This window comes from Nematostella vectensis, chromosome 14 (genome assembly GCF_932526225.1).
Source record: "Nematostella vectensis chromosome 14, jaNemVect1.1, whole genome shotgun sequence".
Lineage (NCBI taxonomy): Eukaryota > Metazoa > Cnidaria > Anthozoa > Actiniaria > Edwardsiidae > Nematostella > Nematostella vectensis.
The window spans coordinates 1,005,840-1,029,400 of NC_064047.1; the positions used below are offsets into that span (position 1 = coordinate 1,005,840).

A 23,561-nucleotide genomic window follows, 5' to 3' on the forward strand; every position below is an offset into this window, starting at 1 on the left:
TTTCAAATGTTCAAAGTATGAATTCTCCTCGTTTTTAGGGAGAAATCGGGCTCTAATCAGAAATTAAGCCAACTTTGCTCGCTAAAATCGCTAATTTCATATCTTCTAAGTTTCTTTAAAATTTGGAATTAAGCCTTTGGTCAGAGGAACTCCTTGTATACGAAATCTTGAGCTTATATATTGAGAATTGAAAAATGTCATGCCATTTTTTGCTCTGTCCACCACTACAATATACTAACAAACTACCGCAGCGCCTCAAGTAATCCATTGATCATGGAACACAGGATCGAAATTGTTGATTTTTTACTTTTCTAGGCATTCCTTGTTTTAATTTTTTTAAGAAGCGTACTTATCTGCAAAGCTGGCATGTGTACAAAGCCGAAATACGTTGATAATGATCAAGTCTAATGGTCGAGACAAACCATCTATAAACCAGTCTACCATTTTTGGTTATCATTGGAGTTGACACCAATGTCTTGATACGCTTTTTCCTATTTGACTATTTGGTCGGATAAATTATTTCTTATTTATGGTTTCACTGTTGCGCTGTAACTGACTATTGTTTTCTAATATTTCGAAGCAGGGGTCTTTTCCTGCTTGAGGCTCAGTTCTCTTCTTACCATAACATGCATAACTTTCATTCATGAGCTCATAAAACACAGCATGTTTACGCATCGTCAGAACCGACTAAATATGCTTTCCGATTGTTTGCGTAGGGTCGTTTGACATAATACGTATAAAAAACACCGTTGTCGGAGGGCTGAAGCTAACTGACCTAGCCCGCAAGGTATTTTGGAAAATTCGACACGTGATAATATCACAGAGTGATTACTTGATTATCGCAGCATTATTTTAAAAGTTTCTAAACCCATAATACTTTGCAGTCTAGGTTCGTGGACTTGCGTCCTCTCTGACGCCGCTCTTGTAATAGCTGTAAACACATTGTTTTAAATAGCTGTGTTCACAATAATGCATGTTACTTTTTTCAGCCAAAGACTCTGTTAGCGATCTATTCAGTACTGCTCAAGACGTCAACAAAGCTGTCGAAGACCTAGTCCACGTAATGACGGACGACAATGAGACATAGCCAATAAGAAACGCCGACATTTCTAATTCCAATTATGAAGTCATAGCGTCACGTGAATTGAGCACGTGACAAGAATGCGCGCGCGTATGATTCAGAAAAGCGGCAAATCGCTTTACGAATCGAGGATGTATTCTGAACCCGCTAGGCTTACATTGAATTGTAAATTCGCAACATATTTTTGTGTCCCAATATAAGGTAACCAACTATAAATGCCAAAATTAATGGAATGTAATACAATAACGGCAATCAAGCCAAGAATTTTTCAGTTATTGAGTTAGACAGAGAACAATTCGAATTGATAAGGGAGTAGTTTTTCTCTCTTTGCAGCATATCTGTAGTTAGCCAAGCTTGTCTTCTACTTATTGTAGTTCAGTGATATCTATTTCGTGATATTCACCTAGCAATATTTACCTTTTCTTGATATTCACCCAGAGGAAGTCACCTGATGTTATTCACCTTATGTCACTAACCCAGTGATATATCAACCAAAGTGACTATAACCACCTAATGTTCCAGCCTTGTGAAATTCATTCCAACGATACCAACTTAAGCTTCGTGTGTGACTCACTTGGAATGCTTCTTTGCGATTATGTTGCTAGTGTGAATGTATTATTCTGATCTAATTTTGTGTCGATATTCTTGGCTTTATTGGATCTAGCAATTTATGCATAAATAAAATTTTAGTTCATGTTAAGCACAAGATGTTACAGGTTCGTACCAGCGCGTCATGTGACCCTCAGCAATAACCCTAGAAGTTGCGTGCATGTCAAGTCGAGTGACCCTCAGCAATAACCCTAGAAGTTGCGTGCATGTCAAGTCGAGTGACCCTCAGCAATAACCCTAGAAGTTGCGTGCATGTCAAGTCGAGTGACCCTCAGCAATAACCCTAGAAGTTGCGTGCATGTCAAGTCGAGTGACCCTCGGCAATAACCCTAGAAGTTGCGTGCATATCAAGTCGAGTGACCCTCAGCAATAACCCTAGAAGTTGCGTGCATGTCAAGTCGAGTGACCCTCAGCAATAACCCTAGAAGTTGCGTGCATGTATGTGCATGCGCGTGTTCTGGCGAAAACAAACAAAATCTCAGTGTTGAATCGTTCGAGTAAAGGTACAAAAGGCTGACTTCGGTCGCTGTTTTGACTAACTGTACAGCATTAAAACCATACTGTACAAAAGATGACAGATTTGTTTGATAATGAGGGAGTCATAAAGAAAATTATAGCCTTAGGTTTGATCTAGTTTTCTTATCATTCGCCAAAATGTGACAGTTCGCCGGTAAAATGCCGCCAATTCAAAACAAATAGGCTGGTTTAACCGCGCGGTACTGGAACTAGTCTTGCGTTTTTCAGCACTGTCAACAGTGACTCTTTTGGGGTTGGGCTCGGCCGTGGAAGCTGGGTCTGAGACAAGCTGCACGTGATCTGACTTGAGCGCATGGTGGCAGGTGGCGTAGTGCTATCTCCTCGTTCTTTGATTGGTGGATGCTGCACGACGTAGGGTTGTGCACGTGACTCCTCTTTGTCCCACATAACGTGTGGCACGTTCGGAAGCCAGCGCATGTGTAATGGGTTTTGCCACTGACCAAGGTTTCGCATGCTTAGCGCTCTACATGCGCTTTCGATGCATTTGAAGACAACCGTTGCACTGCAAGGGCTTGTGATAGTGATCTGAAGTAAAAGAGGGATCTTGTATCATATATGCAATATACTCTACTTATTAAATTAATCATTAAACCTGCCTTCTTCAGGTTATAAAAACGAGGAAGGCAGGTACTGGCCTACCGAAAAAAAAAACTGGGTTGTTTTCGACTTCTTTTTAAAGTTCTTATTTATATTTAATAGTCGACGCAGACCACAAGGTCCGCACACCAGCGGATAGAGGCTGTCCGGTGGTTTCCTGCCAACATTTTTGCATGACAGAAGCAGGATGATGATTTTTAAGGCCTGGCTGAACTAGGTGACATGTCGCGTGCTACACGCCGCGTGTTATACATGTCGCATGCATGTCTCCTAGTGTATCCACCCAAAAAGACAGTGTAGCAGCGACAAAGAAACGTTTCCCGGATTGTTGGGAAGCATTTTCGTGCCGTGCTTTTTTTTTCGCGCGCAACATGTTTTAGGTAGTGGCTATAATAGGGAACATTTAGGAGACATGTTGCGCGCAACATGTTTTAGGTAGTGGCTATAATAGGGAACATTTAGGAGACATGTTGCGCGCAACATGTTTTAGGTAGTGGCTATAATAGGGAACATTTAGGAGACATGTTGCGCGCAACATGTTTTAGGTAGTGGCTATAATAGGGAACATCAAGGAGACATGTTGCGCGCAACATGTTTTAGGTAGTGGTTATAATAGGGAACATTTAGGAGACATGTTGCGCGCAACATGTTTTAGGTAGTGGCTATAATAGGGAACATCAAGGAGACATGTTGCGCGCAACATGTTTTAGGTAGTGGTTATAATAGGGAACATTTAGGAGACATGTCGCACGCAAATGTCGCCGCTGGACATGTCGCCTGGTTTAGCCAGGCCTTTTGAAATTAGTAATCGTTTACAATAGTTCGCAAAATATCGAAAATAGCAATATAATCTAACAAGGAAATGTCTGCCTACCTTTCTGACTTCTCCAAAATGAATAAAGATCCGGTAGAGCGTTCTCACATTGTAGACTAGAAAATTCTCGTTTCCATGCCAACGGACGTAAAGTGTTGACATCGGTGGCTGTAGCCCTGAAGCCTTCATCGTCACGTGGTCACGAACACTCCTCGCCATGGCAACACCGTGATGGTAGCTCATTGGATGCAACACCGCTGACCATTCTTTTTCTCGAGTTGAGTAGCTTGGGATTCGGAACATGTTTAATTCTGAAGATGACTCTAGAAAGGTAAAATCTATTGGCAAGTCTTTTTCTATTAGAAACCCATGGTTACACTCTAGGAAATTTAAGCAGCGACAACGTCTAAGCGAACTGCGACGGCAGAAAACAATTAAAAGTTCAAAGAGCCAGACGTGAAATGTACTCTGAAATGGATTATGTCTTCCGTTGTTCTTCAAACTAAACCGTGAAATCTTCAAGTTTCAAGGCTCTCGCGAGTACGGGAACAACTCACACTCATGATAAAAACAAACAACTGCGTGGAGCAGTCTAGCCTGTGTTTCAAGCCCAAAGGGTTGGGTAAGAGACAAGACGAGGCGCGCGCTAGAGAGGGAAGCGCTCCCTTTCCCTATACCGCTCCATCCTTCCCTCCAGGCGCTCGGGGCTTATCCCTACTCCTCCCCAGCCCTTTGCGGTTGCTACGCACGCTAGGAGCAGTCTGTATTTATGCTGAAGGGTAGTCAGTTGTGGAGCGCAAGATATCCCACATAGGTACTTGCTCTACAAAAAAGCAACAGATATACATCTTACATTTACAAAGAAAATAAAAACCACCAGCACTTACTGTTGTCCGTCTCGTTCTCGTTGAAGGAAGTGTACGGTGATGGCTTCTCCTTCTTCCTTAAAATCAACCTTCTACGAGTCTCACTGAGTTTCCGGTTCACACCGGAAATGCGTTCCCGGTCACCATCCTCGTTCCCAGTGCACCACGGCCTGCTGGGCTGCTTACGTCGGTCTTGGCGCGCCTTGGCTGCCGGGACGACGGCAATCGCGTCCTCTAGAGTGAGCCAGCACATTTACTCATTGAATCCCCGACTCAAATTCGCCATCTCTACGTGCAACTTCCTAACCAGTACCAGTCCGTCCTTTATGATGTCATAACGACGCGCGCGCTTTAATCAGTTTGTTCTAGTGATGTCATCAATGCGAACGCTTTTTCGGCTTTTGGGTTTCAGATAGTCATCAAGTGGTTTGTATTTCCAAACTCTGTGTGAATCGTGAAACATTGTGGAACTGTTCCTGTTTAACATTAATTGTTTTCTTTCCCCATTTTTTATACTTTCCGTGTCCACCTGTTTTGATTGATATTTTTAGACACAAGTTTTAGGAGGAACTGACTGAGAAGCTGAGATCCTGACGGCAATCAACACGGAATAACCCAAATTTATTCAGTTTATATGATGATTTGAAAACTAGGTTTTCTCGTCATTTCAAGTAAATTGTTCTCAGTTATTTAGCAATGCCAGCGTCCACCATCGATGTTGCTGCAACAAAAACTAGGGTAAAAGGGAAATCGAAGACATACTCTGTTTTTTCACCAAAAGAATACAGAACTGAATGCTTTTGGTGATAGTGTAGCAAATAGACCAGCTGTTTCTTTACTGCATTAACAAGAAACGTGTCATGCTACCAGAGCATTTCCTGTTTGTTTCTAACAATTCACAGCCTTGTCACGTCTATGTTCTTTCAAACTCGTGTTGAGGTAATTGCATTTTAACAATTCTGGTGTTCTTAGCAGGGAATTTTGCCATCCCGTTAATGATGTTACCCATTCGGTCATTATTCAAGCTCAATGACGTTCGCATGCATCAACTAGCGCAACCACAAAGGGCTCTCTCTTTCCAGCTGTCCGGTTTTGTTTCGATAAATCTTATGTTTTGACGAAAGCCTAGCCGAAAGCTGGTCCCCTAGGTTTTTTCCGGTGAATCGGGATAGAAATAGTGGAACAGATCGGTATTAAGAGTTAAAAATCGGGATCAAGGGGTTTTGGTACAAAAAAAAAAAAGTGTTCGGGATAACGGGAATTGAATGGGATATTGTGGATGAAACGCGGATATCAAAAAGCCAAACTGTCTACTCCAGTTCACTTAACTGTTGTTCTCCTAGAGCAAAATTAAAGGGTGATAGATGAATAAAGTGTTTAAAAGCTATTCTGTTTCGCCATAACATAGTTATCAATCTTCTTTAACAATATCAAATTATAAACTTGTTCTTAAACAAATTCCTAGCTTGTTTTGAAGAGAATGTTTTGAAAAATGGTACGTTTCGGATTTATTCATTACGTAAATGCTCTAGTAAAAATCATAATTGCAATAATTGATCTCTAGAAGAATTAAGAATACACTTTTGATATCGAGTAATACAAAGAAAAAAAAAAAAAACGCGAAATTCGGTGCTCAAATAGTCATCCGGTTTCGCCATGTTGTGACGTCACGCGAACGCACATGCGCAGAAAGAACGGATCCGTCTAGAACAGTGGTTCGCTTCTAATACAACGCTGACTCACTCATACACTCGCACAAAACTCGCTCTATTTTCATATGAATATTTACTCTATGACTCCTAAAACACTATGAAGAGAAGAAGCATAGATCCGTCCAAGCTACGGAGACCGCTAAAGCGATCTCGGATCACTGAATCTATCTATGGAAGGTGAAGAAAATCGCTTATGTTCAAACGAACCGAACGGCATTTTATTATGTAGATGTCGATCCAGCGATGTTCTTTTAAATATTCCGACCTCATCGTATGCATTTTTTTTTTCTTTGCAGTGTCTTCTTATATGTTCGATTCTTTCTGGTGTGGATTCTAGTGTTAACGGCGGACTTCTTGCTCGAGTTTCGCTTCGAATATCTGTGGCCTTTCTGGCTTTTGCTTAGGAGTGCATACGATTCATTCAAGTACCAAGGGCTGGTAAGTGTTTCCACCTCACTAATATCTATCATTGCTACTATTATCATCGCCTGGGATGCCATCCAGACGTTCTATCATCCCTGTAAAATTGTCTTTATAGACTACCCGTCTATTGCTTACTAATATTACTCCTTCCTCATTTCAACAGGCATTCTCTCTCTTGTTTCTCACACTGGCCTTTTGTTCGGATCTAATATGTCTTGTTTTACTACCCGTACATTGGTTATTTTTCGCTGCAAGTACATATGTATGGGTACAGTTTGTATGGCACACAGGTAAGCTATTCATACTTCCCTAACCATCTTTGAGATTTAATCTGAGAAAGTTTCGAGATTATTAAGCATGCAGTTCGGCTTCGCTTGCGCTTGTGTTTACCATCAGACGATTATGTCTCGCCGAGTGAACCCTGTATTTTGACCTTTGTTACCTGTTTTCTAGCAGTACCAGTCCATTAAACACAGTTACCATGACTCTAAACCCTATCTTTTTCTTCTACAGATCGAGGTCTATGCTTACCGACGGTGAGCCTATGGCTTTTGTTCGTATATGTCGAAGCATCTGTCCGTCTTCGAGAGCTAAAAAGTCTACCATTCCATTTAGACCTCTGTCGACCATTCGCTGCGCATTGGTGAGTTTTCAACAATTTTCTCTAGATATAACTACTCTAGCTAGATCCCCACTGTACTTCCTAGAATATTTAGATAAAACACCGTGAACTGCGCTGTTCATTTCTCGAGTGTACATTAGTGGCATTTGCATAATGTCAATTCGACCAGCAACTGTTCCATTTGATTCCCTCTCGTTATCTTGAGATTGGGTATAAAAGGTATAGGGTAAAAAACTTAAAAAAATAAGTGCTTCTTTTTGTCTGGGATGCTCTTGCGCTGTTTAGAATTTCACGATTAATTCGTGAAAATTCGCCCGCAAACACAACAATACACTGCTCTACTTCCGTTTCGTCGATGGAAACCATTGAAAAACATCTGCGCTGATTACAGCTGATGTCTCTCCGAAAATAAAATGTGATCGCTAAATCCACAACCACAGTGAAACCTGGCCCCAAAATTTAAACACATTTCATTCTTTTTAATTTAAAAATTTGGCGCGAGATTTTGTTCCAATATTCTCAATTTCAACCGATTGTTGATACATGTCAAAAAGCTGTATTTGTGCTTCCTTTACAAAACCTTACCCCCCGTAGAAACTAATGCTCGCTATCCTAGCTATAACAGATCTTTCGCGATATGAAACACACCGAGAATTCATGATAACACTTTGATGATATTTGAGCTGTGAGCAATTGAGCGTGAACCCTCTAATCCAGGTTTATTGAATCTGAAGTAGGTGTTCGCTTTGATTATCTTCCCACACAAATGTTGATAGTTTCTTGGCAGGGTTATTGTTGTTGCCTGCTTACTGAATAAGCAGATAGAATAATTTAATAAACAAGTTTGCTTAGGTAATATATAAGCTGGCGAATGAAATAGTTTTTAATCAATCAAGATACAAGTATATTAGTCTATTGAAGGGATTGAATTTTATTAGTATGCTTAAAAGTAAAAAGACTTCCCTTTGTATTTAACTAGTATTTTGTGATTGCGACTGTGAAAATGACTGCTATTACAACAAAGATTGGTAAGAACTGTGGAAATTCCCTGATATTCATGTGATGACGTTATGATGCATGAACTAAACCCCCAAATTTTAATTGATATTTGATGTCCTGAATTTGCATTGTCATGGTATTGATTTCAAGCTTGATGTCTGTTTAGGTCTGAGTATCTCTGAGTTAACATAGCCTGTCTGTTTATTTGATACTAAAACAAATTTAAGGCCCACTGGACTTTTGGGGCCCTTAAGGATACCGTAGACCCAGGAAGTAATCACCCTGATCGTCCCACAAAAATTGCTCATTCTCGCATCAAGTTTAAGCAAACACCAACAACTATATATCAGTTTAAAGCTTAATAATTGTATTTTCCTTCTATAATAGTCACTTTTTATGCGCTCAATTTTGAGTGGTTTTTGTGGGTCTGGAGTGCAAAATCGACCACTTTTAAACATGCGATCCTCCCAGGATCTGCTTTATATCCTTCGTCACATAATAAACTAATAGACTGTGTCTTGTTTTGGCGTAACACAGCCTCGTTTATGAATAATCATTGTCAAAAGTAGGAGTGAAAACGTTTTGGGACTTCTGCCATCTTTACAAGAAGAAATGTGGAATGTCGATAATAATACTGACGCCTGCGTATACTAATAAGGGGAAAGCCGTAAACCAAAGTTGCCCAGATGTTTGAATTTGGTTTTTCTTGAATATCAAGTGGCGTATTTTAGATTTTGATGCTTTTTTTCCGCTGAAATCTAGAGTATACCTATTTTCATCAAATGAGATGATTTGATTGATATCCATATTCATGTGATCACAAAATGAGCAACACTTCTGTATTTTCATGTGTTTGTTTAAATGTCTTTCTTTCAGTATTGGGTACCCTGTGGTCACACTTGGCTATGGTGTTAAAAGCTATGTTGGTTACAAGATGAGACAGGTGAGTTACATAGATGGCTGAACTAGGGAGGGGAGGGGAAGTACATAGATGATGGAACTAGGGAGAGGAGGGGGAGTACATAGATGGCTGAACTAGGGAGGGGGGGGAAGTACATAGATGGCTGAACTAGGGAGGGGAGGGGAAGTACATAGATGGCTGAACTAGGGAGGGGAGGGGAAGTACATAGATGGCTGAACTAGGGAGGGGAGGGGAAGTACATAGATGGCTGAACTAGGGAGGGGAGGGGAAGTACATAGATGGCTTAACTAGGGAGGGGAGGGGGAGTACATAGATGATAGAACTAGGGAGGGGAGTGGGAGTACATAGATGGCTTAACTAGGGAGGGGAGAGGGAGTTTATAGATGATGGAACTAGGGAGGGGAGGGGGGAGTACATAGATGATGGAACTAGGGAGGGGAAGGGGGAGTCCATAGATGATGGAACTAGGGAGGGGAGGGGGAGTACATAGATGATGGAACTGGGGAGGGGAAGGGGGAGTCCATAGATGATGGAACTAGGGAGGGGAGGGGGAGTACAAAGATGATGGAACTAGGGAGGGGAAGGGGGAGTCCATAGATGATGGAACTAGGGAGGGGAGGGGGAGTACATAGATGATGGAACTAGGGAGGGAAGGGGGGAGTACAAAGATGATGGTGGTACTAGGGACGGGGAGTACAAAGAAGGCGGGATTAGGGAATTGGAAAGCATAGATAGCAGAACTAGAGATGGGGGGGTAATAGTTGGCAAAACTGTCTGGAGAAAACTCTTCATTTCTTCTAACTGCACCTCTCTCCTCCAGCGCAAGATGCTTCAGGTCTCAAAAGAGAATGAGTTTTACATGCAGCTGATAAACCAGGCATTGCCAACAGATGTGGCAACCGCAGCTGATAATACAACAGAAAGACATACAAGAGGTAACACATAGCAAGTTAACAAGTTAGGGCTGTCACAATCTCAGCTGAAATATTACTAAAAATACCATTTTCCAGGGGTTTTATTAGGCCCCGACCGCTGGCGTTAGTGCCAGCATGCCCCGAGGGCTGGCTCCTTTTTTTTTAAAGTTGACTTAAGTTTTATTTGAACTAAAAAGATAAAATGACTGCAACCCCTACTCTGAAAGTTAATGAAAGCCTTGTTTCCAATTATTATTGCATTTAAAAATCATGATATTGATTTGATGTTTTTCACACTGTAATACCCCAGCAAGTGTTATCAGTACATTCTATTATTCATTAAGTTTTAAGGATAAAGTCTAAAGGATTTTGTATTGCATGCAGCCATAGCAAATGGGAGGATACCTGATGGTGAATCAGTGTCCACCAAGACCCGTCTTCTTCACCCGCCGGTCATGACAAATGGTATAAACACCAAGTCAGACCTTGAACTTTTAATAGCGAACGAGGCGGGTCGTCGAGGGCTTAAGCTGAGTGATCTGGAGGCAAGCACTGGGGTGCGTACGGGCAACAGTGCTTTGCTAAAAGAGCTGGATGCTTTATCTACCATGAGCTCAAAAAAGTCCAGTGAGGACCACAACTTAAATGAACTTGAAAAGATATCATCCGAAGGAAGCGGTCGTGGTAACAAGGGGCGTGTCACAAGTAATGGTACTTTGGGCAGAGGTTCAACTAAAATGAATGGGCGTGTCCATGGTCATATAAAGGAGTATGAGGAAGAGGAGGACGACACAGATAGTGACTCTCTGGGTGTATCATGTAACTCTATGGGAAACAGTCGCAAGAGCAGCCGGAGTAACTCCCCCAAGGTCAGTACGGGTGGATGCTGTCTAGCAAGTATTATATTTACTGTTATTATATAGTAACTCCCCCTAGATTAGTACTGAGATGGATGCTGTCTAGCAAGTACGATGATCACCATTGTTATATATTATGTGACATTTTATTATATTATTTTATTTTACTAATAAACACCCTTCTAACATTATTTTAAGGGCTTTTCAATAGACACACCCCGTTGTGAATTTTTGCTTTCTCCAAATCTCGACTTTGCTAATGGCCTATCACTCGACAGAGCCAGGATCTGAAGGCAGCTGATCACGGGCCCAGCATGCTGGCTCAACTCAAGGAGGAAAAGTCTCTGCGCAGGCGCGCTGAGAGCACTAGTGTTATCCTCGAGAATGATCTGAAGAGAGTAAAGGTGGAGCTGCAAGCAAGTCGTCAGACTGAGCAGGAGCTACGCTCAACCATGCACAGTTTGATGGCCAACGAGCGGTCGGCCAAGGTGGAGCTGTCACAGCTCAAGGCAGAGAACGACTCGTTACAGCACAAGTAAGTGCAATAAGGCGTGGCCACAAGAAAAAGCCTACCATGCCGTGGCCACTAAAACAAAGCCTACCATGCAACGCGCGCTACCATGGCCACTAAAACAAAGCTTACCATGCAACGCGCGCTACCATGGCCAGTAAAACAAAGCTTACCATGCAACGCGCGCTACCATGGCCAGTAAAACAAAGCTTACCATGCAACGCGCGCTACCGTGGCCACTAAGACAAGGTTAACCATGCGACGCGTGCTACCGTGGCCACTAAGACAAGGTTAACCATGCGACGCGCGCTACCGTTGCCACTAAGACAAGGTTAACTATGCGACGCGCGCTACCGTGGCCGCCAAGATATGGTTTTAAAAACTTTTACCAATTAGCATACGCGTTAACATGCGGGTTCCCTGGTAAAAAGTTTATCCCGTCACTAACCCGTCCGTTGCGTGTTTTCAAGGATCCAGTCCCTCACGAGCTCAAGGCAGCAGGATCGGAGCGCCATCTCGTCTTTGGAACGGAAGCTCAAATCCGAACGCGACGCCCGACTGCTCGCCGAGACCCAGCTTCGTGAGGATCGCAAACGATACAAAGCCGAGGGCGCGGCGGCCAAACAACGAGACGACAGTAACCTGCATGAGCCATGCATCGCGCTTCGCGAGGAGATTGAACTCGAGACCCGTCAGCTGCGAGCCATGCTCTCCGACAAAGACAAGGAGTTAGAACAGCTGGAGCGAGAGACGGAGGAATTGAGGAAACGGACCAAGGAGAACGACAGTATGCAATTGAAGAAGGAGACCGAGGTCCTGATGACCGCGCTGACTGCCATGCAGGGAAAGAACACCCACTTAGAGAACAGCCTTAGCTCCGAGACCCGTCTCAAGCTGGATCTATTCTCCGCACTGGGCGACACTCGACGACAGCTCGAGATCACTCAAAACAAACTCTCCAGCAAGGAGCGGGACGTGGAAACCCTGAAAGCCAAGATCGCGGAGGTGATGGCCGTCATGCCCGCCACGTCCTACCCTGGGGACTCCCCTGGGGGGCGCTTCTCGGCCAATCACCTGCATTCCCAGTCTGCGCATGACCTGTCCAGCGCGCTGGACCCGAGTGCGCCTTGTTACATACCATCAAACAAACAGAACGGCTTGCTCTGAAGAGCTCGTATCACTCACTTGCCGAGACCCCACTTAGGTTAGTTGGTTTGTTAGGCGTTAGCAAGGCTTTATAGTTCGGTTACAGTTGTCGGAGGCATTTCTTGTGCTGGCGTAATGCGTGATCCTTTTCCCATTTTCACTACCTTTTCCTACCCTCACTCCGCCCGTGTTTCTCTATTTTACACGTATTCTCTTTTCGTCCCTTGCTGGTATCTCTTTCACTCCCTCACTCACCCCCTCTCATGTTTCCCTTTCCCCATCCACACTTTCCTTTCTCATATACTTACTCCAATTGGATAATCAAAGAACCCAAGAAGTCGAGAACACGGTACAGAGTATCAAATAAGCTTCGCCTCAACTCTCTCAAAGTTTCCGTCTTTATCTTCAAGGCTCTTGATGAGATGTTTTAATTGAAGTGTGCCACAGTTTGTCGATTGGAATTATTTATATAAGAGTTCATTGAAAATACTCAAATCAAAATCCCCATTATGCTCTTCTCAATCTTTCCTCTCTGTTTGACTGTCTATCCATCTCTTTAACCTTTAACTACCTAATCATTCGTATACCTCTACCCTCACGTGTTATCCCCACCCCGTGACCTACGTGAACATGTCACGCGTCAGGTTTGGCGTTACCCTTTAGCGTTCAGTATTGCGTGACAGCACTTCACGCGTTAATTGTGGCGTTATCTGCTTGACGTGCAGTAGAACAGAAAGCAGCACTAACTTGTGCTTAGTGGTTACGGCATTTGCTGCTGGTTAATTCCGTTGAGTACTGCCTTATTTATATGTATTAGTGTCAAATACTTCCTACTTTAGATGCTTTTACACCCAACCAATCAGGACCCGAAGAACTAGTGTGAAATGGTACTACTCGTCAGTGACTCGTTACTATTCGGGCGTCAGTCGGGACCATTCGGGCGTGATTCGATACTATCCGAAAGTCCCGAAGTTCGGGATTCTCGGCAGTTGGTCGGCTTGCACAGTTTCCGTCATTTTCCTTGCACGTTACAACTCTCTCCATCCCCAACCCTGTTGCTTGGTAATTGATTTGAATATAGTTTGGAAATCGTTAGCATTAGTACTTGGTGTAGGGTGCAACTTTCTCTTAGCTTCAGTGGGTCTCGGCAGCAAGACACTGACCTCGTGGACACGAAGTATCAGCCGCGAACTGCGTTAATGTACGTTATACGTTAACGAGAAACAAAGATCTGTAAACAAACAGAGTGAAAACTAGATAAATAAATTATGAAGCAAGAAAACTGTCTAGTTTTGATTGAACAAGGACGAGTCCTCTACTGCGCGAAAAAAAAATATTTCACTACCGACAGGGGCTCATAAGTAGGGGCAAGAGAGCATAAGATAAGAGAGGGACACTTTGGTATTACCCGCGCGCCATGTCGCGTCCGAATCCGGCTATTTTTAGTAACCACCACCCCACCACTGCGCGTGAGCATTTTTACTCACCCTACCCCCGCGCTTTGGCATTTACATCTTGTTGTTTGCCGCTGTTTTGTGACTTGAAACCGAAAAAAAAAACACCCTATTTGCACAAATACCATCGAAAATTTCATTCTAGCATCAAGGATACAGGCACTTGCGGTTTATTAAGGGGATGTAGTACTTCGAGGATTGCAAGACTTCATTCAAAATCAAGAGCGGAAAACCTCGTGCTTCAATCACCGATTTTGCTCTAACTTGCTGCTTCTTCCTGGTTTCTCAACATTCATTATCTTCCTAATGGTCAGACGAAATCTGTAAGTTAGATATAATATTGATTTTTGTGAGTATTTTTCTGTGAATTGAGAAGGAATCCAAGAAAAATACATTTCATAAAAGTTAACCTTGTAGCGAGGGAATGAATTTTTGTGATGATCAAAGCCAGCAAGCTGAAGTATCTGAGCTTTTGTAAAAGTGAGGAAATAAAGAGGGAGATATTACTGTATTTCTATGATGTTGTTATTATTATATGTTATATTATTATGCTGTTATTATACAAGCTGGTGTCGGGATTTGAATCAAACGCAGTATCACAGCCATTTTATCTCTCGTCGGTTTTTTCTTTCTCATTTGACTTCGCCGCTCAGACAAACAAAACAGTCAAACCATTCAGGGATTTAGCTTTCTGTGAGTATATTTGCCAATCTTGGTAACTTAAGTTAGACCTGTTTTCTTCTTCCGAGTTATTTTACATGATCTCTTTTCTCCTATCGAGTCGGCAAAACAACAACACGCAACCCGCGGGGGAGTAGGACAAAATAAAAGGAGCAAATCCTCACGCGCAGTGGTGGGGTGGTGGTTACTAAAAATAGCCGGATTCGGAATCGACATGGCGCGAGGGTAATACCAAAGGGTCCCTCTCTTATCTTATGCTCTCTTGGTAGAGGCAATCAACTTCCCCACATTCTGGTACTAGATAGGTGTCACGGCGTTTCCTAGGATCAGGCTATTTTTAGACGCGCGGATTAGCCAATCAGATTCGACATTTGTGTTGACGTTTTGGCTGAGCTCAACTTCACGCGCAGTCTCTTTTCGGTACTTTGACTTTTGTTGCTCTATCTTTTTATATGAATCCAACCCTACCTACGACTTTCAATTCTAGCTTGCAATTCATTTGGTAAACAAAATAAACCGACGGATGATGGATAAAAAAATATTCTTTATAACTGCAATTTGCGCGTGCAGCCTCACGTCACTCGCGCGCGCGGCCAACGTCAACGTAATTGATTTGCCCGTTCGTGCGCGCGCGTCTAAAAATAGCCTGATCCTCGGAAACGCCGTGACACTTATATAATACAGATGATTGCCCCTACTTATGAGCCCCTGCTACCGAGCTAAATCTAGCCTGCTAGCCGGTTTTATTTATGAATATTAGGAACCCTGTGCGCGCGCGAAGGACGAGGTACGCCTTCGCACGCGCACAGGGTTCCCACAATGAGAGCCGGCTAGCAGGCTAAACCACTTGTTTCACTGTGAAATTCAATCCAAGACAGTTCTAGAATCTTTCTAAAGACTACCGTGGAGGGGCCAAGAAGTACCCATTCCTACGGTCCTGTTAAAAAAAAGCATAGTATTTGAAAGTCCGTCCCTCAATAGGAAATGAAACTAATAATAATAACTTTATTCCAATAAATACCAATACAGGTATATTAGTATAATATACAAAGTAGGTTGGCTTATATGCCTATCCTCTATTCATAATATTTAATTACATCATCACAAAATTTCAGGACTAGGCTCGTAATGGAGTCATCTGTTAAGCTCATAATATACAAAAAAAGGTCTTTTGGCCTTAACAGTTTGAAAGAGTTATTGATTGCAAATAGATCATTAAAAAATACTCGACGTATATCATTGACATAGTCGCATTCCATTAAGGTATGGTACTCATCCCCAACCTTATTTTTTTTTCACATTTTTCACAAATCCAGCGGCCTGTTTCAATTGCTAGTTTGTGTGCCGAGACACGCAATCTAGCCATAGATTGTCGGCGTCTAACATTAGCTTCATTAGCTTCTGATAAATATTTTTCGCACGCACCAGGAACTTCCTTGATTCGGCGTCAAATACACTCATCGTAAACAGCTTACCTTTTAAAGTACCTGTTCACATATGTCAAAACTTGTATAAATATTTACAGATAAAATCACAAACATCCAATCAATATTAAACCCCCTCCAGCTCACTAATGACATCACGTCTCGAGCATCCCTCGCTGCGGATAGCTTGTCCCCTTCAAGACTCTACTAATAATGGCCAGGCTAATACGTGCGGTGATTTTGCTGCTTGCCTTAGTAGCCGCAAACTCAACTAAGCAAAGTAAGTATTTTGATGCACTGTTTTAGTATTTGTATGTCATGCTGTGGACAGACCGCAGTGAATCAGTGAGCTTCAAAAATCTCAGATCATTCAACTAAAGGCGATCAAGGTACACATCGATATTGACAAAATTGTATGATTTTGAAAAAAAAAACATTTTGTTGAATTCTATAAGCAGACGTTTTCCAGGGATTTCGGCAAATCAGTTGTTTTATTTTCTCTTGTTTATTTGACAGTTTCATGGACCAAAGACATTATCTTGAACTCTGCTATCAAGTACCTGTTGCCTTTGTAAAATGTTTTTGAGATGTTGGGATACCTGTGTTTGACATTTCTCACTCCCTGGGTTATTCTTGTGTGCCTCTCCAAACAAGGCAACAAACCCATGAGGCAATAAAACGAGAAACGAGATGAAACTGGGACATTTGGAACAAGACATGGGATAGATATGCCGGTATTTTCGTTTCTCTCGGGATATGTCGAACTATCGAAATCATAAAATTTTGGGATGATTGAATAAAAAAATATTTATACAGTGATAATGTCACCCACGCCTTTGTTATTGTATATCATACGAAATACAGCACACCAAAAACTGGAAATCGACTCTGCCAAATTTTCGTCTTTAATAAGACTTCTTCAGGGCAGAGTATTGTATTCATTGTTCTGGTACGACATCGCGACAGTTTGGGCTTTTTGATTTTATAAGAAATACAGCGATTTATTTGCAAGGAGGGTCAAAGTAGCAGTCTGAAAATGAAGTATATGTTATTGATTGATTCATTGTAAATATCTTGTTTACTTGCTTGAGCGGGAGCATAAAATGGCGGCGTGATTAGGACTAAAATAGTGTATTCATTGCATCGCACTGTGCAGGCAAAAAGAAACCTCCTAAACCGCGTGACAGCAACAAATCCCTTTTAGACCTACTACAAAAGGCAGAACGCGAGGAGCCTGATACAGAGGGAAAAAGTGGACGCGTTGTCCTGGAGCAGACCCCTCATTTTAAGACTGTCACTGAGGAAGTCAAGTGGAAGCTCAACAAAGCCCGCCGTAAGCTCAGAATCGCCAAGGGCTACGTCTTATTGGCTCAGAAAGCAGCCAAAGAGAAAAAGAAGGGCACGTCAGAGGAAGCAGAAGTGAAAGACATTATACATAAAGCGGAGGTGGAGGTGGTACACGCGGGAGAGGGAATGGGGCTAGACTATGTGCATTTCAAGCGGGATGTAGAGTAAAACACGAGCTTTAGTGGAGGGTCAATGCGCATGCACATCGGGAGACACCGCTGGCAAGATTTTGACTTGTCAACCACCAAGAGTATGTACATCACGCACAACCTTGAATTGAGTGCTTAAATTTTTCCATAGAAATTGTGAAAATGATAATTCAGAAGACATGCAGTGTGTATTTGTAAAAAGGCGTTTTTTCGATAAAAGTCAAATAAATAAAACTGAATTTTAGTGTTTATTAATATTCATTGCTAGTATCATTTAAAAAATTTCCAAGTACCTTTACAATGGTTTCACAATTCTTTAAAAATGCATCTTCAATAACATAAGATTGTGTCATATGTAATGTATATGGCTAGATAAGGTGGAAATACAATAAATCCGGTGCTACATGACTAATGAGATAATGCATTGTTTCCGGTGCAATATGGCTAGAGAGGCAATGCATTACTTCCGGTACTACATGGTTATAAGGATGCATCGCTTTTACGGCACGTCACTACATGGCTATCGGTTATTGCATCACCTCCGGACGGTATAACAGGACGATCGGGTAATGCGTGACTTCCGGTACCACATGGCTATCTAATGGTGAATCATTTTTGGTGTAACATGGCTATCGGATGATGCGTCACTTCCAGTACTACATGGCTATCTGGTGATGCGTCACTTCCGGTACTACATGGCTATCTGGTGATGCGTCTTTTCCGGTACCACATGGCTATGTGATGATGCGTCGTTTCCGGTACCACATGGCTATCTGATGATGCGTCACTTCCGGTACCACATAGCTATTGGATGATGCTTGAGGCGGACTTTCTTCTGCAGCTGCAGTACCCCAAACAGCAGCGCCTCGGCGGAGGGCGGGCACCCGGGCACGTAGATATCCACCGGGATTATGCGGTCACAGCCACGGACAACGGAGTACGAATGGTAATAGTATCCACCGCTATTTGCACAGCTGGAGATTGATAATGAATCATCAAATGAGTCATCAAACAACACTAACATACAAAACCCTGCCGGCAAAGACAATGCCAGATAAAGAATGTGATCAAACAACACAGAATTTATGTGATGGTCACATAACACTACTATGCAGGTCACGTGTAACAGCCGAAGGATTAAGCAGTGAATATCACTATTGGCGAGGATAGAGACAGATAAAGAATGTGGTCACACAACACAGGATTTATGTGATGGTCACATAACACTACTATACAGGTCACGTGTAACAGCCGAAGGATTAAGCAGCGAATCACATTTATTGGCCAGGATAGAGAAAGATAAAGAATGTGGTCACACAACACAGGAATTCTGTGATGGTCACATAACACTAAACGAGGCTGTCCCGAAAGTACGAGTGAGCTGTGTACCATCAAAGCTAACTAAGCTGAGGGGCGTTCTCCGGTATGCACTTGCAAGAGCCTGCTCAATCGGGGTTATTCGGTAATGTTTTGTTTTGGAATATTGGGGATCCTGTGGCGCGCGAAGATAGTGACTTTCATAGGGTCACACATGAAGTACTAGCCGAGCTCACCTTCCTACAGATATGACCCAGCGTGGCTCAGGCATTTGGTCATAAAGCTGAAATAGCGAAAGATAAACATAAATACCCACTGGCTTCCCACCCTTGTCAGTGAAGTAGCGGGAAACGAGGTTGAGTAAGCAGCAATATTGGTAGGTATTGTTTCGTACATTTGAGGTTCTTTGGGAGACACATTACCACAGACAGATGCATTTACATGCCCGGTTAGCTTATTTTATGAACTAGGGCATGAAGATATAATTCATGGATAATTATTTTCGTGAATCCGTATGTCCGTAGAAATCTTTGGGCTCAAGTGTACTCAACTTCCTTCACAATATTCCTTTACTAACAAGGGTGGGAAGCCTGTGGTCCTGACTAGTGACATTCTAGGAGGGAGACATGAAGAGGGCAGAGAAGGGAAACTAGAAAACCGAACGAGTATACTGACAAAAATATAGAACTTTAAGATTCTTTATACAATGTTTGGAGCTGAGAATGCGAAGATGCTCTTATCGACTAGAGAAACTCTAATCTGAGCGGAATATAAAAAGAGAGGAATTAATCCCACTTATCACAGCACCATTTTAGTTAACTTTCTCGTTACCCGTCTTAAAGCAGGCGCCATTTTGTTTGTGACTGTTCCCGAAACAAGCATGACATCTATCTGACGCTGAAAGAGAACAAAAGATACCATCATCACGGATTCAAGACCACACGACCAAAAAGGACAAAATAACTAAACGAAAACAGAGCATGATCAAATAAAAGCGAAAAATGGCAGATGGGAAACACGAAATAAGCAAAATTCCCGGGTTCTCCACCTTATTTTGGAAGGCGTTAACGAGGCAGAAAAAGAATAATATCATTGAAATTGCGAAATTTTCGTCATCCTCCTTTTCCCGATTCTTGTTAAATCAATCTTCGGAGAGGAAAATGCTTTTATAGTAGCTTTTGAAATGCTTAAACATCAGATTTGTAGATTGGAGATCGAATCCAGGTAAATCCAGTAAAAGAATCTCCATTTGACAGACAAACCAATAGGTTTAATATATCTATTAACTTTTGACAAACATGTTCTTTGTGTTTGTCCCTTTGAGTTTTGCTAGAAAAGGCATAAATTGGACAAATAAGCAAAACAATTGTAAAGAAATGGAAAAGATATCTCTTTAAGTTGTCGCTTACCGGACTGGCTCTAAACACGACTCCAAACCGATCCATGTCGTACCTGGTAAGAAAAATAATCAAAAGCACATAACGTCTTCGCCGGCGTCTCGGGCCTCAGTGGAATTCTGCTAGCTCATATATCCTAGTTACTCGAAATCACTCTAACTCGGAGTTACTTCTTTCTTTCTTCGAGTACTTTTCTAGTACTATAGTAGATCTCCGATCTCTGGAACCCCATAAAAACTCGACACACCATTTCCTTCAATCACCCTGGTGATCCGAGCTATTGTGAAAAGAGAGAAGAGGTGATGGTTGTTTGATCGGTATTTCTCCGCTTGTATGATTTGTTTTAATTGAAAATGTATATGTTGTATAGTTTGTTATAATTGATAATGATCGTTATATAGTTCGGATATATGTGCCTACCGCGGAGCTGCAAAGTGCATCATTTCAATCCCACAACAAGCCAGTCCAAACATCAACGGCCATAGAGAACTCTGTATAAAGCCAAAAACACGATCATTACTATGGAGCCATCATAACAACTAGCACTATACCGTAATTATCATCATCATGATCAACAACATCAACATCATCATCATTATAATGTGTATTAATTAATATTGCATTAACATACTAAATATGATCGAGTCCACGTATCAACTCTCTAGATTATTACATTTAATTTTCGCGTCATTTTAATTTCGCGAATTTCGCGATTTTAAAATATTCTTGAAAATAAAGTGACGCGAAAATTAAGGATGCGCTAAAATTAAGTAAGTACACAAAGAAGGCTTTGGGGGAATATTGGCCTTTTTATAAACCTTATGTAAACACCTTGTCTATTTAGTCATCTAATGTACTTTAGTACGGTAAGGGGTTGTGTTGGACTTGTATTTATAGTTTCTAATGAAACTAAATTTAGCCCACGCATCTTTTTGTTACCAATTGTTTCAGTTTTGATGATTACAGCACATTTTTATTCCACTTGTTTTGCTTGAATTTATTATCCCAAAATCGCGAAATAGCAAAAGTGATCTGGTTTTTACGAAAATAGGAAAATCGCGAAAAATAGTGTCGCGAAATATCGCCAAGGTATCTAAATCTAATGTTAGGATCCTGATAGAATTATTTAATCTTCACCATATCTAGATGAAAAAATGCTTTTTTCTTGAACTCATTACACTTACCCTTCTACTCCAGTTAACGAGGTCGTCTAGCTTCGTCACCACGTAACCTACAAAAACGTTGAACAGATGAATCGGAACAAATTCATTCTGGACACTATAGTCCGGAACTAAAAATGGGCCGACCATTCGGTGTCTGACCGTCGGGGACCCCTCTCCCGCCATTAAATTTGTTACCTCTTCCCCGTCAGATAACCAATCATATTCCACAAACATATTCCATTGAAAATGATTAACTTTGAAGAAAACTTTGTCTTATCGGGGGTCTGGTACCGAGGAAACTTAGTTTCTTATCAGGGACCTTCTCAACTAACTGAAGATGGTCACAGTAACTGTTCTTCTCTTCTGGTTACAAGTCATGGTGTTTACGAAGCCCCTGGGGTACGCTCACCTCAAAAATTACAAGAATCATGCAGATTTTCCAAATAAGGAATATATTAGTTTCCTTATATGGAAGTGACCGCGTCTGGGGAAAACGACGATTTTTGGCTAAATCTTTTTGATATGCAACTCTGGGCGCACCCCTACCCCCTCCTCCCTTTGTTGAAGACCGCGCGTCGCCCTTGGCCCCAGAAAAGCGCCTCGTACCTACAGTGGCGTCAAAACGTCCTTTTGGTGAAACGGCAGACGAAGTGGAGGTCTTGTTTTTCATGAGTCTGAAAGATAAGAAAAAAAACGGGATAGGCAGGGGGAAGGGGAGGCTAATGGAGGAGTTGAGGTACATGGGACAACATAAGCCGTGCGATGTGTTCATAAATAATGCATACATTTCACCTTAGTGAAGCAGGCCGAAGCAACAGCCCAGCTCTACCAAGAGCCCGCGCATGGCTAAGGTCAACCCACCCTCCTAGAAAAACAGCAGGGCGTGGTCGAGCTGAAATTAAAACGGAATTAACGGCCATGCCAGCTGCTAAGGGGCTGTTGTTATTCAAGTGTCAACTTTTTCAGCTCCCGCCTTCCCCCCCCTCCCCCCAGCCTACTGGAGTTTGCTCCCCTCCCCCCCTTCAAATAATTTAGTTTGATTCTCCAGGGCCCCTCCTCTCTATAACTACGTCAGTACGTGACTGATGCTGTAGATTGACGGCTCCAGAGTTTGTGAAATGGCAGCTTTAAGGTCAAGCCCCAATGGCATGTCTGAGAGAGATTCAACTGTCGAGGGTGCTTGGCTAGAAGGGATTAGTCTACATATAACATTTTTAAAACGTAAATTTCCTTGCAAGTTTAGCGGCTGTTTACATATTTTAAGTCTACATTTGAGTTTATCAGAATGACTTGTCTAGCCGCCTTAAAATATAAATGAAGCATTACTGACATATATTGGACACGTGAATAAATAAACGCACGCTATCAAAATACGAAATTAGCATATGCACTTAAATATTTGCGTCACACAACGAGTGCAATAGAACGGCAACACCGCAAAATTTTAAAGACACTATTTCCGCCTTATAAGAAAAACAAAGTTATTACTTAAGTTTTCGTTCTGGAATTTAAGACAGAAAATTGGAAATTTAACTTTTTTATTTTTATTTTTTATCTTGATACCAGTTCCGTTTGACAGATCAGATGCTCGAATATCTTTTATGCTTTTAATTCTAGACAAACACTTCACCTCATTTTAAACTCATTTTATTATAGGTATTATATCATAGGTGTTATAGGTATTTAAATTTTAGACGAGCGAGTTGATAAGGCTACATAAAAGCGAAATAAAGCAGCTTTGCGCTCACCATTGCGTATCAGCGACAGAGCCATCTTGCATGTGTTTTTTTAGCATATACCTTTTTTATGTAAATCTACCACAGGAAACCCAAATACAGACATTCACACTGCATAAGTATTTCCACGTATTTTAGTAGCACACGTAAGCTGTTTACGCGTTTTTGGTGGTGCATTAGGTGTTCCTTTGCAACCCAAACGTTTTAAAATCTTTTCCGGACTTCGTAAAATGGTAAAGATCAATAATAGGAACAAGGAACAACCCCCTCCCCACCCCCCCTG

The 23,561-nt window shown here is 41.9% G+C and overlaps 5 protein-coding genes across 11 annotated transcripts in view; 3 read left to right on the forward strand and 2 right to left on the reverse strand.

Annotated features, from left to right (window-relative positions):
• The window catches only part of LOC5512847 (dystrophin), an 89,145-nt gene extending 87,364 nt beyond the window's left edge, over positions 1-1,781 (forward strand). For all 5 annotated transcript variants that reach the window (XM_048721355.1, XM_032382310.2, XM_048721353.1 and 2 more), the window contains one exon: positions 990-1,781. Coding sequence is in view for 4 of the 5 variants with exons in the window: in XM_032382310.2 (XP_032238201.2) it covers positions 990-1,087 (98 nt within the window). In the remaining variant the exon portion in view is untranslated. The remainder of the gene's footprint in view (positions 1-989) is intronic.
• A 532-nt stretch (positions 1,782-2,313) lies between these two features.
• LOC116618519 lies at positions 2,314-6,039 on the reverse strand. The gene is made up of 3 exons (XM_032382277.2): positions 4,526-6,039; positions 3,699-3,961; positions 2,314-2,752 (listed from the first exon to the last, which is right to left on the reverse strand). Exons 1-3 carry the CDS (start codon positions 4,755-4,757, stop codon positions 2,396-2,398), a joined length of 852 nt encoding a protein of 283 aa, XP_032238168.1. The 5' UTR covers positions 4,758-6,039; the 3' UTR covers positions 2,314-2,395.
• A 139-nt stretch (positions 6,040-6,178) lies between these two features.
• On the forward strand, positions 6,179-13,892 carry LOC5512824 (macoilin). Its single transcript, XM_032382276.2, has 9 exons — positions 6,179-6,393; positions 6,513-6,654; positions 6,803-6,929; positions 7,153-7,282; positions 9,137-9,203; positions 10,003-10,117; positions 10,481-10,965; positions 11,232-11,488; positions 11,935-13,892. Exons 1-9 carry the CDS (start codon positions 6,314-6,316, stop codon positions 12,629-12,631), a joined length of 2,100 nt encoding a protein of 699 aa, XP_032238167.1. The 5' UTR covers positions 6,179-6,313; the 3' UTR covers positions 12,632-13,892.
• Positions 13,893-16,325: 2,433 nt separating this feature from the next.
• Positions 16,326-17,914, forward strand: LOC116618504. Of its 2 annotated transcripts, none has more exons than XM_032382260.2 (2): positions 16,326-16,449; positions 17,326-17,914. In XM_032382260.2, exons 1-2 carry the CDS (start codon positions 16,383-16,385, stop codon positions 17,682-17,684), a joined length of 426 nt encoding a protein of 141 aa, XP_032238151.1. In that variant the 5' UTR covers positions 16,326-16,382; the 3' UTR covers positions 17,685-17,914. The 2 variants fall into 2 exon arrangements, with proteins under 2 accessions (XP_032238151.1, XP_048577668.1); XM_048721711.1 differs by having other exon boundaries at positions 16,332-16,449; positions 17,374-17,914.
• On the reverse strand, positions 17,895-23,508 carry LOC5512846 (NADH-quinone oxidoreductase subunit B 2). 2 transcript variants are annotated; one of them, XM_032382258.2, is made up of 9 exons: positions 23,291-23,508; positions 22,335-22,434; positions 22,149-22,216; positions 21,564-21,610; positions 20,800-20,870; positions 20,392-20,434; positions 19,814-19,879; positions 19,219-19,265; positions 17,895-18,639 (listed from the first exon to the last, which is right to left on the reverse strand). In XM_032382258.2, exons 1-9 carry the CDS (start codon positions 23,313-23,315, stop codon positions 18,450-18,452), a joined length of 657 nt encoding a protein of 218 aa, XP_032238149.1. In that variant the 5' UTR covers positions 23,316-23,508; the 3' UTR covers positions 17,895-18,449. The 2 variants fall into 2 exon arrangements, with proteins under 2 accessions (XP_032238149.1, XP_032238150.1); XM_032382259.2 differs by lacking the exon at positions 23,291-23,508 and having other exon boundaries at positions 22,328-22,434.
• Positions 23,509-23,561: the final 53 nt, after the last annotated feature.

Bases quoted from the DNA above. Each gene is read 5' to 3' on its own strand.
- LOC116618519 (XM_032382277.2), bottom strand. From the start codon at position 4,757: ATGTGCTGGCTCACTCTAGAGGACGCGATTGCCGTCGTCCCGGCAGCC. The intron at 3,962-4,525 runs GTAAGTGCTGGT...TTACCTTTCTAG, and splicing joins CGAGAACGAGACGGACAACA to AGTCATCTTCAGAATTAAAC. The intron at 2,753-3,698 runs GTAGGCAGACAT...CTTTTACTTCAG, and splicing joins ATTTTGGAGAAGTCAGAAAG to ATCACTATCACAAGCCCTTG.
- LOC5512824 (XM_032382276.2), top strand. From the start codon at position 6,314: ATGAAGAGAAGAAGCATAGATCCGTCCAAGCTACGGAGACCGCTAAAG. The intron at 6,930-7,152 runs GTAAGCTATTCA...TTTCTTCTACAG, and splicing joins ACAGTTTGTATGGCACACAG to ATCGAGGTCTATGCTTACCG. The intron at 10,966-11,231 runs GTCAGTACGGGT...ATCACTCGACAG, and splicing joins GCCGGAGTAACTCCCCCAAG to AGCCAGGATCTGAAGGCAGC.
- LOC116618504 (XM_032382260.2), top strand. From the start codon at position 16,383: ATGGCCAGGCTAATACGTGCGGTGATTTTGCTGCTTGCCTTAGTAGCC. The intron at 16,450-17,325 runs GTAAGTATTTTG...CGCACTGTGCAG, and splicing joins CGCAAACTCAACTAAGCAAA to GCAAAAAGAAACCTCCTAAA.
- LOC5512846 (XM_032382258.2), bottom strand. From the start codon at position 23,315: ATGGCTCTGTCGCTGATACGCAATG. The intron at 22,217-22,334 runs GTGAAATGTATG...CTTATCTTTCAG, and splicing joins CTTCGGCCTGCTTCACTAAG to ACTCATGAAAAACAAGACCT. The intron at 19,266-19,813 runs GTAACGAGAAAG...TCGCTATTTCAG, and splicing joins TGGCGCCTGCTTTAAGACGG to CTTTATGACCAAATGCCTGA.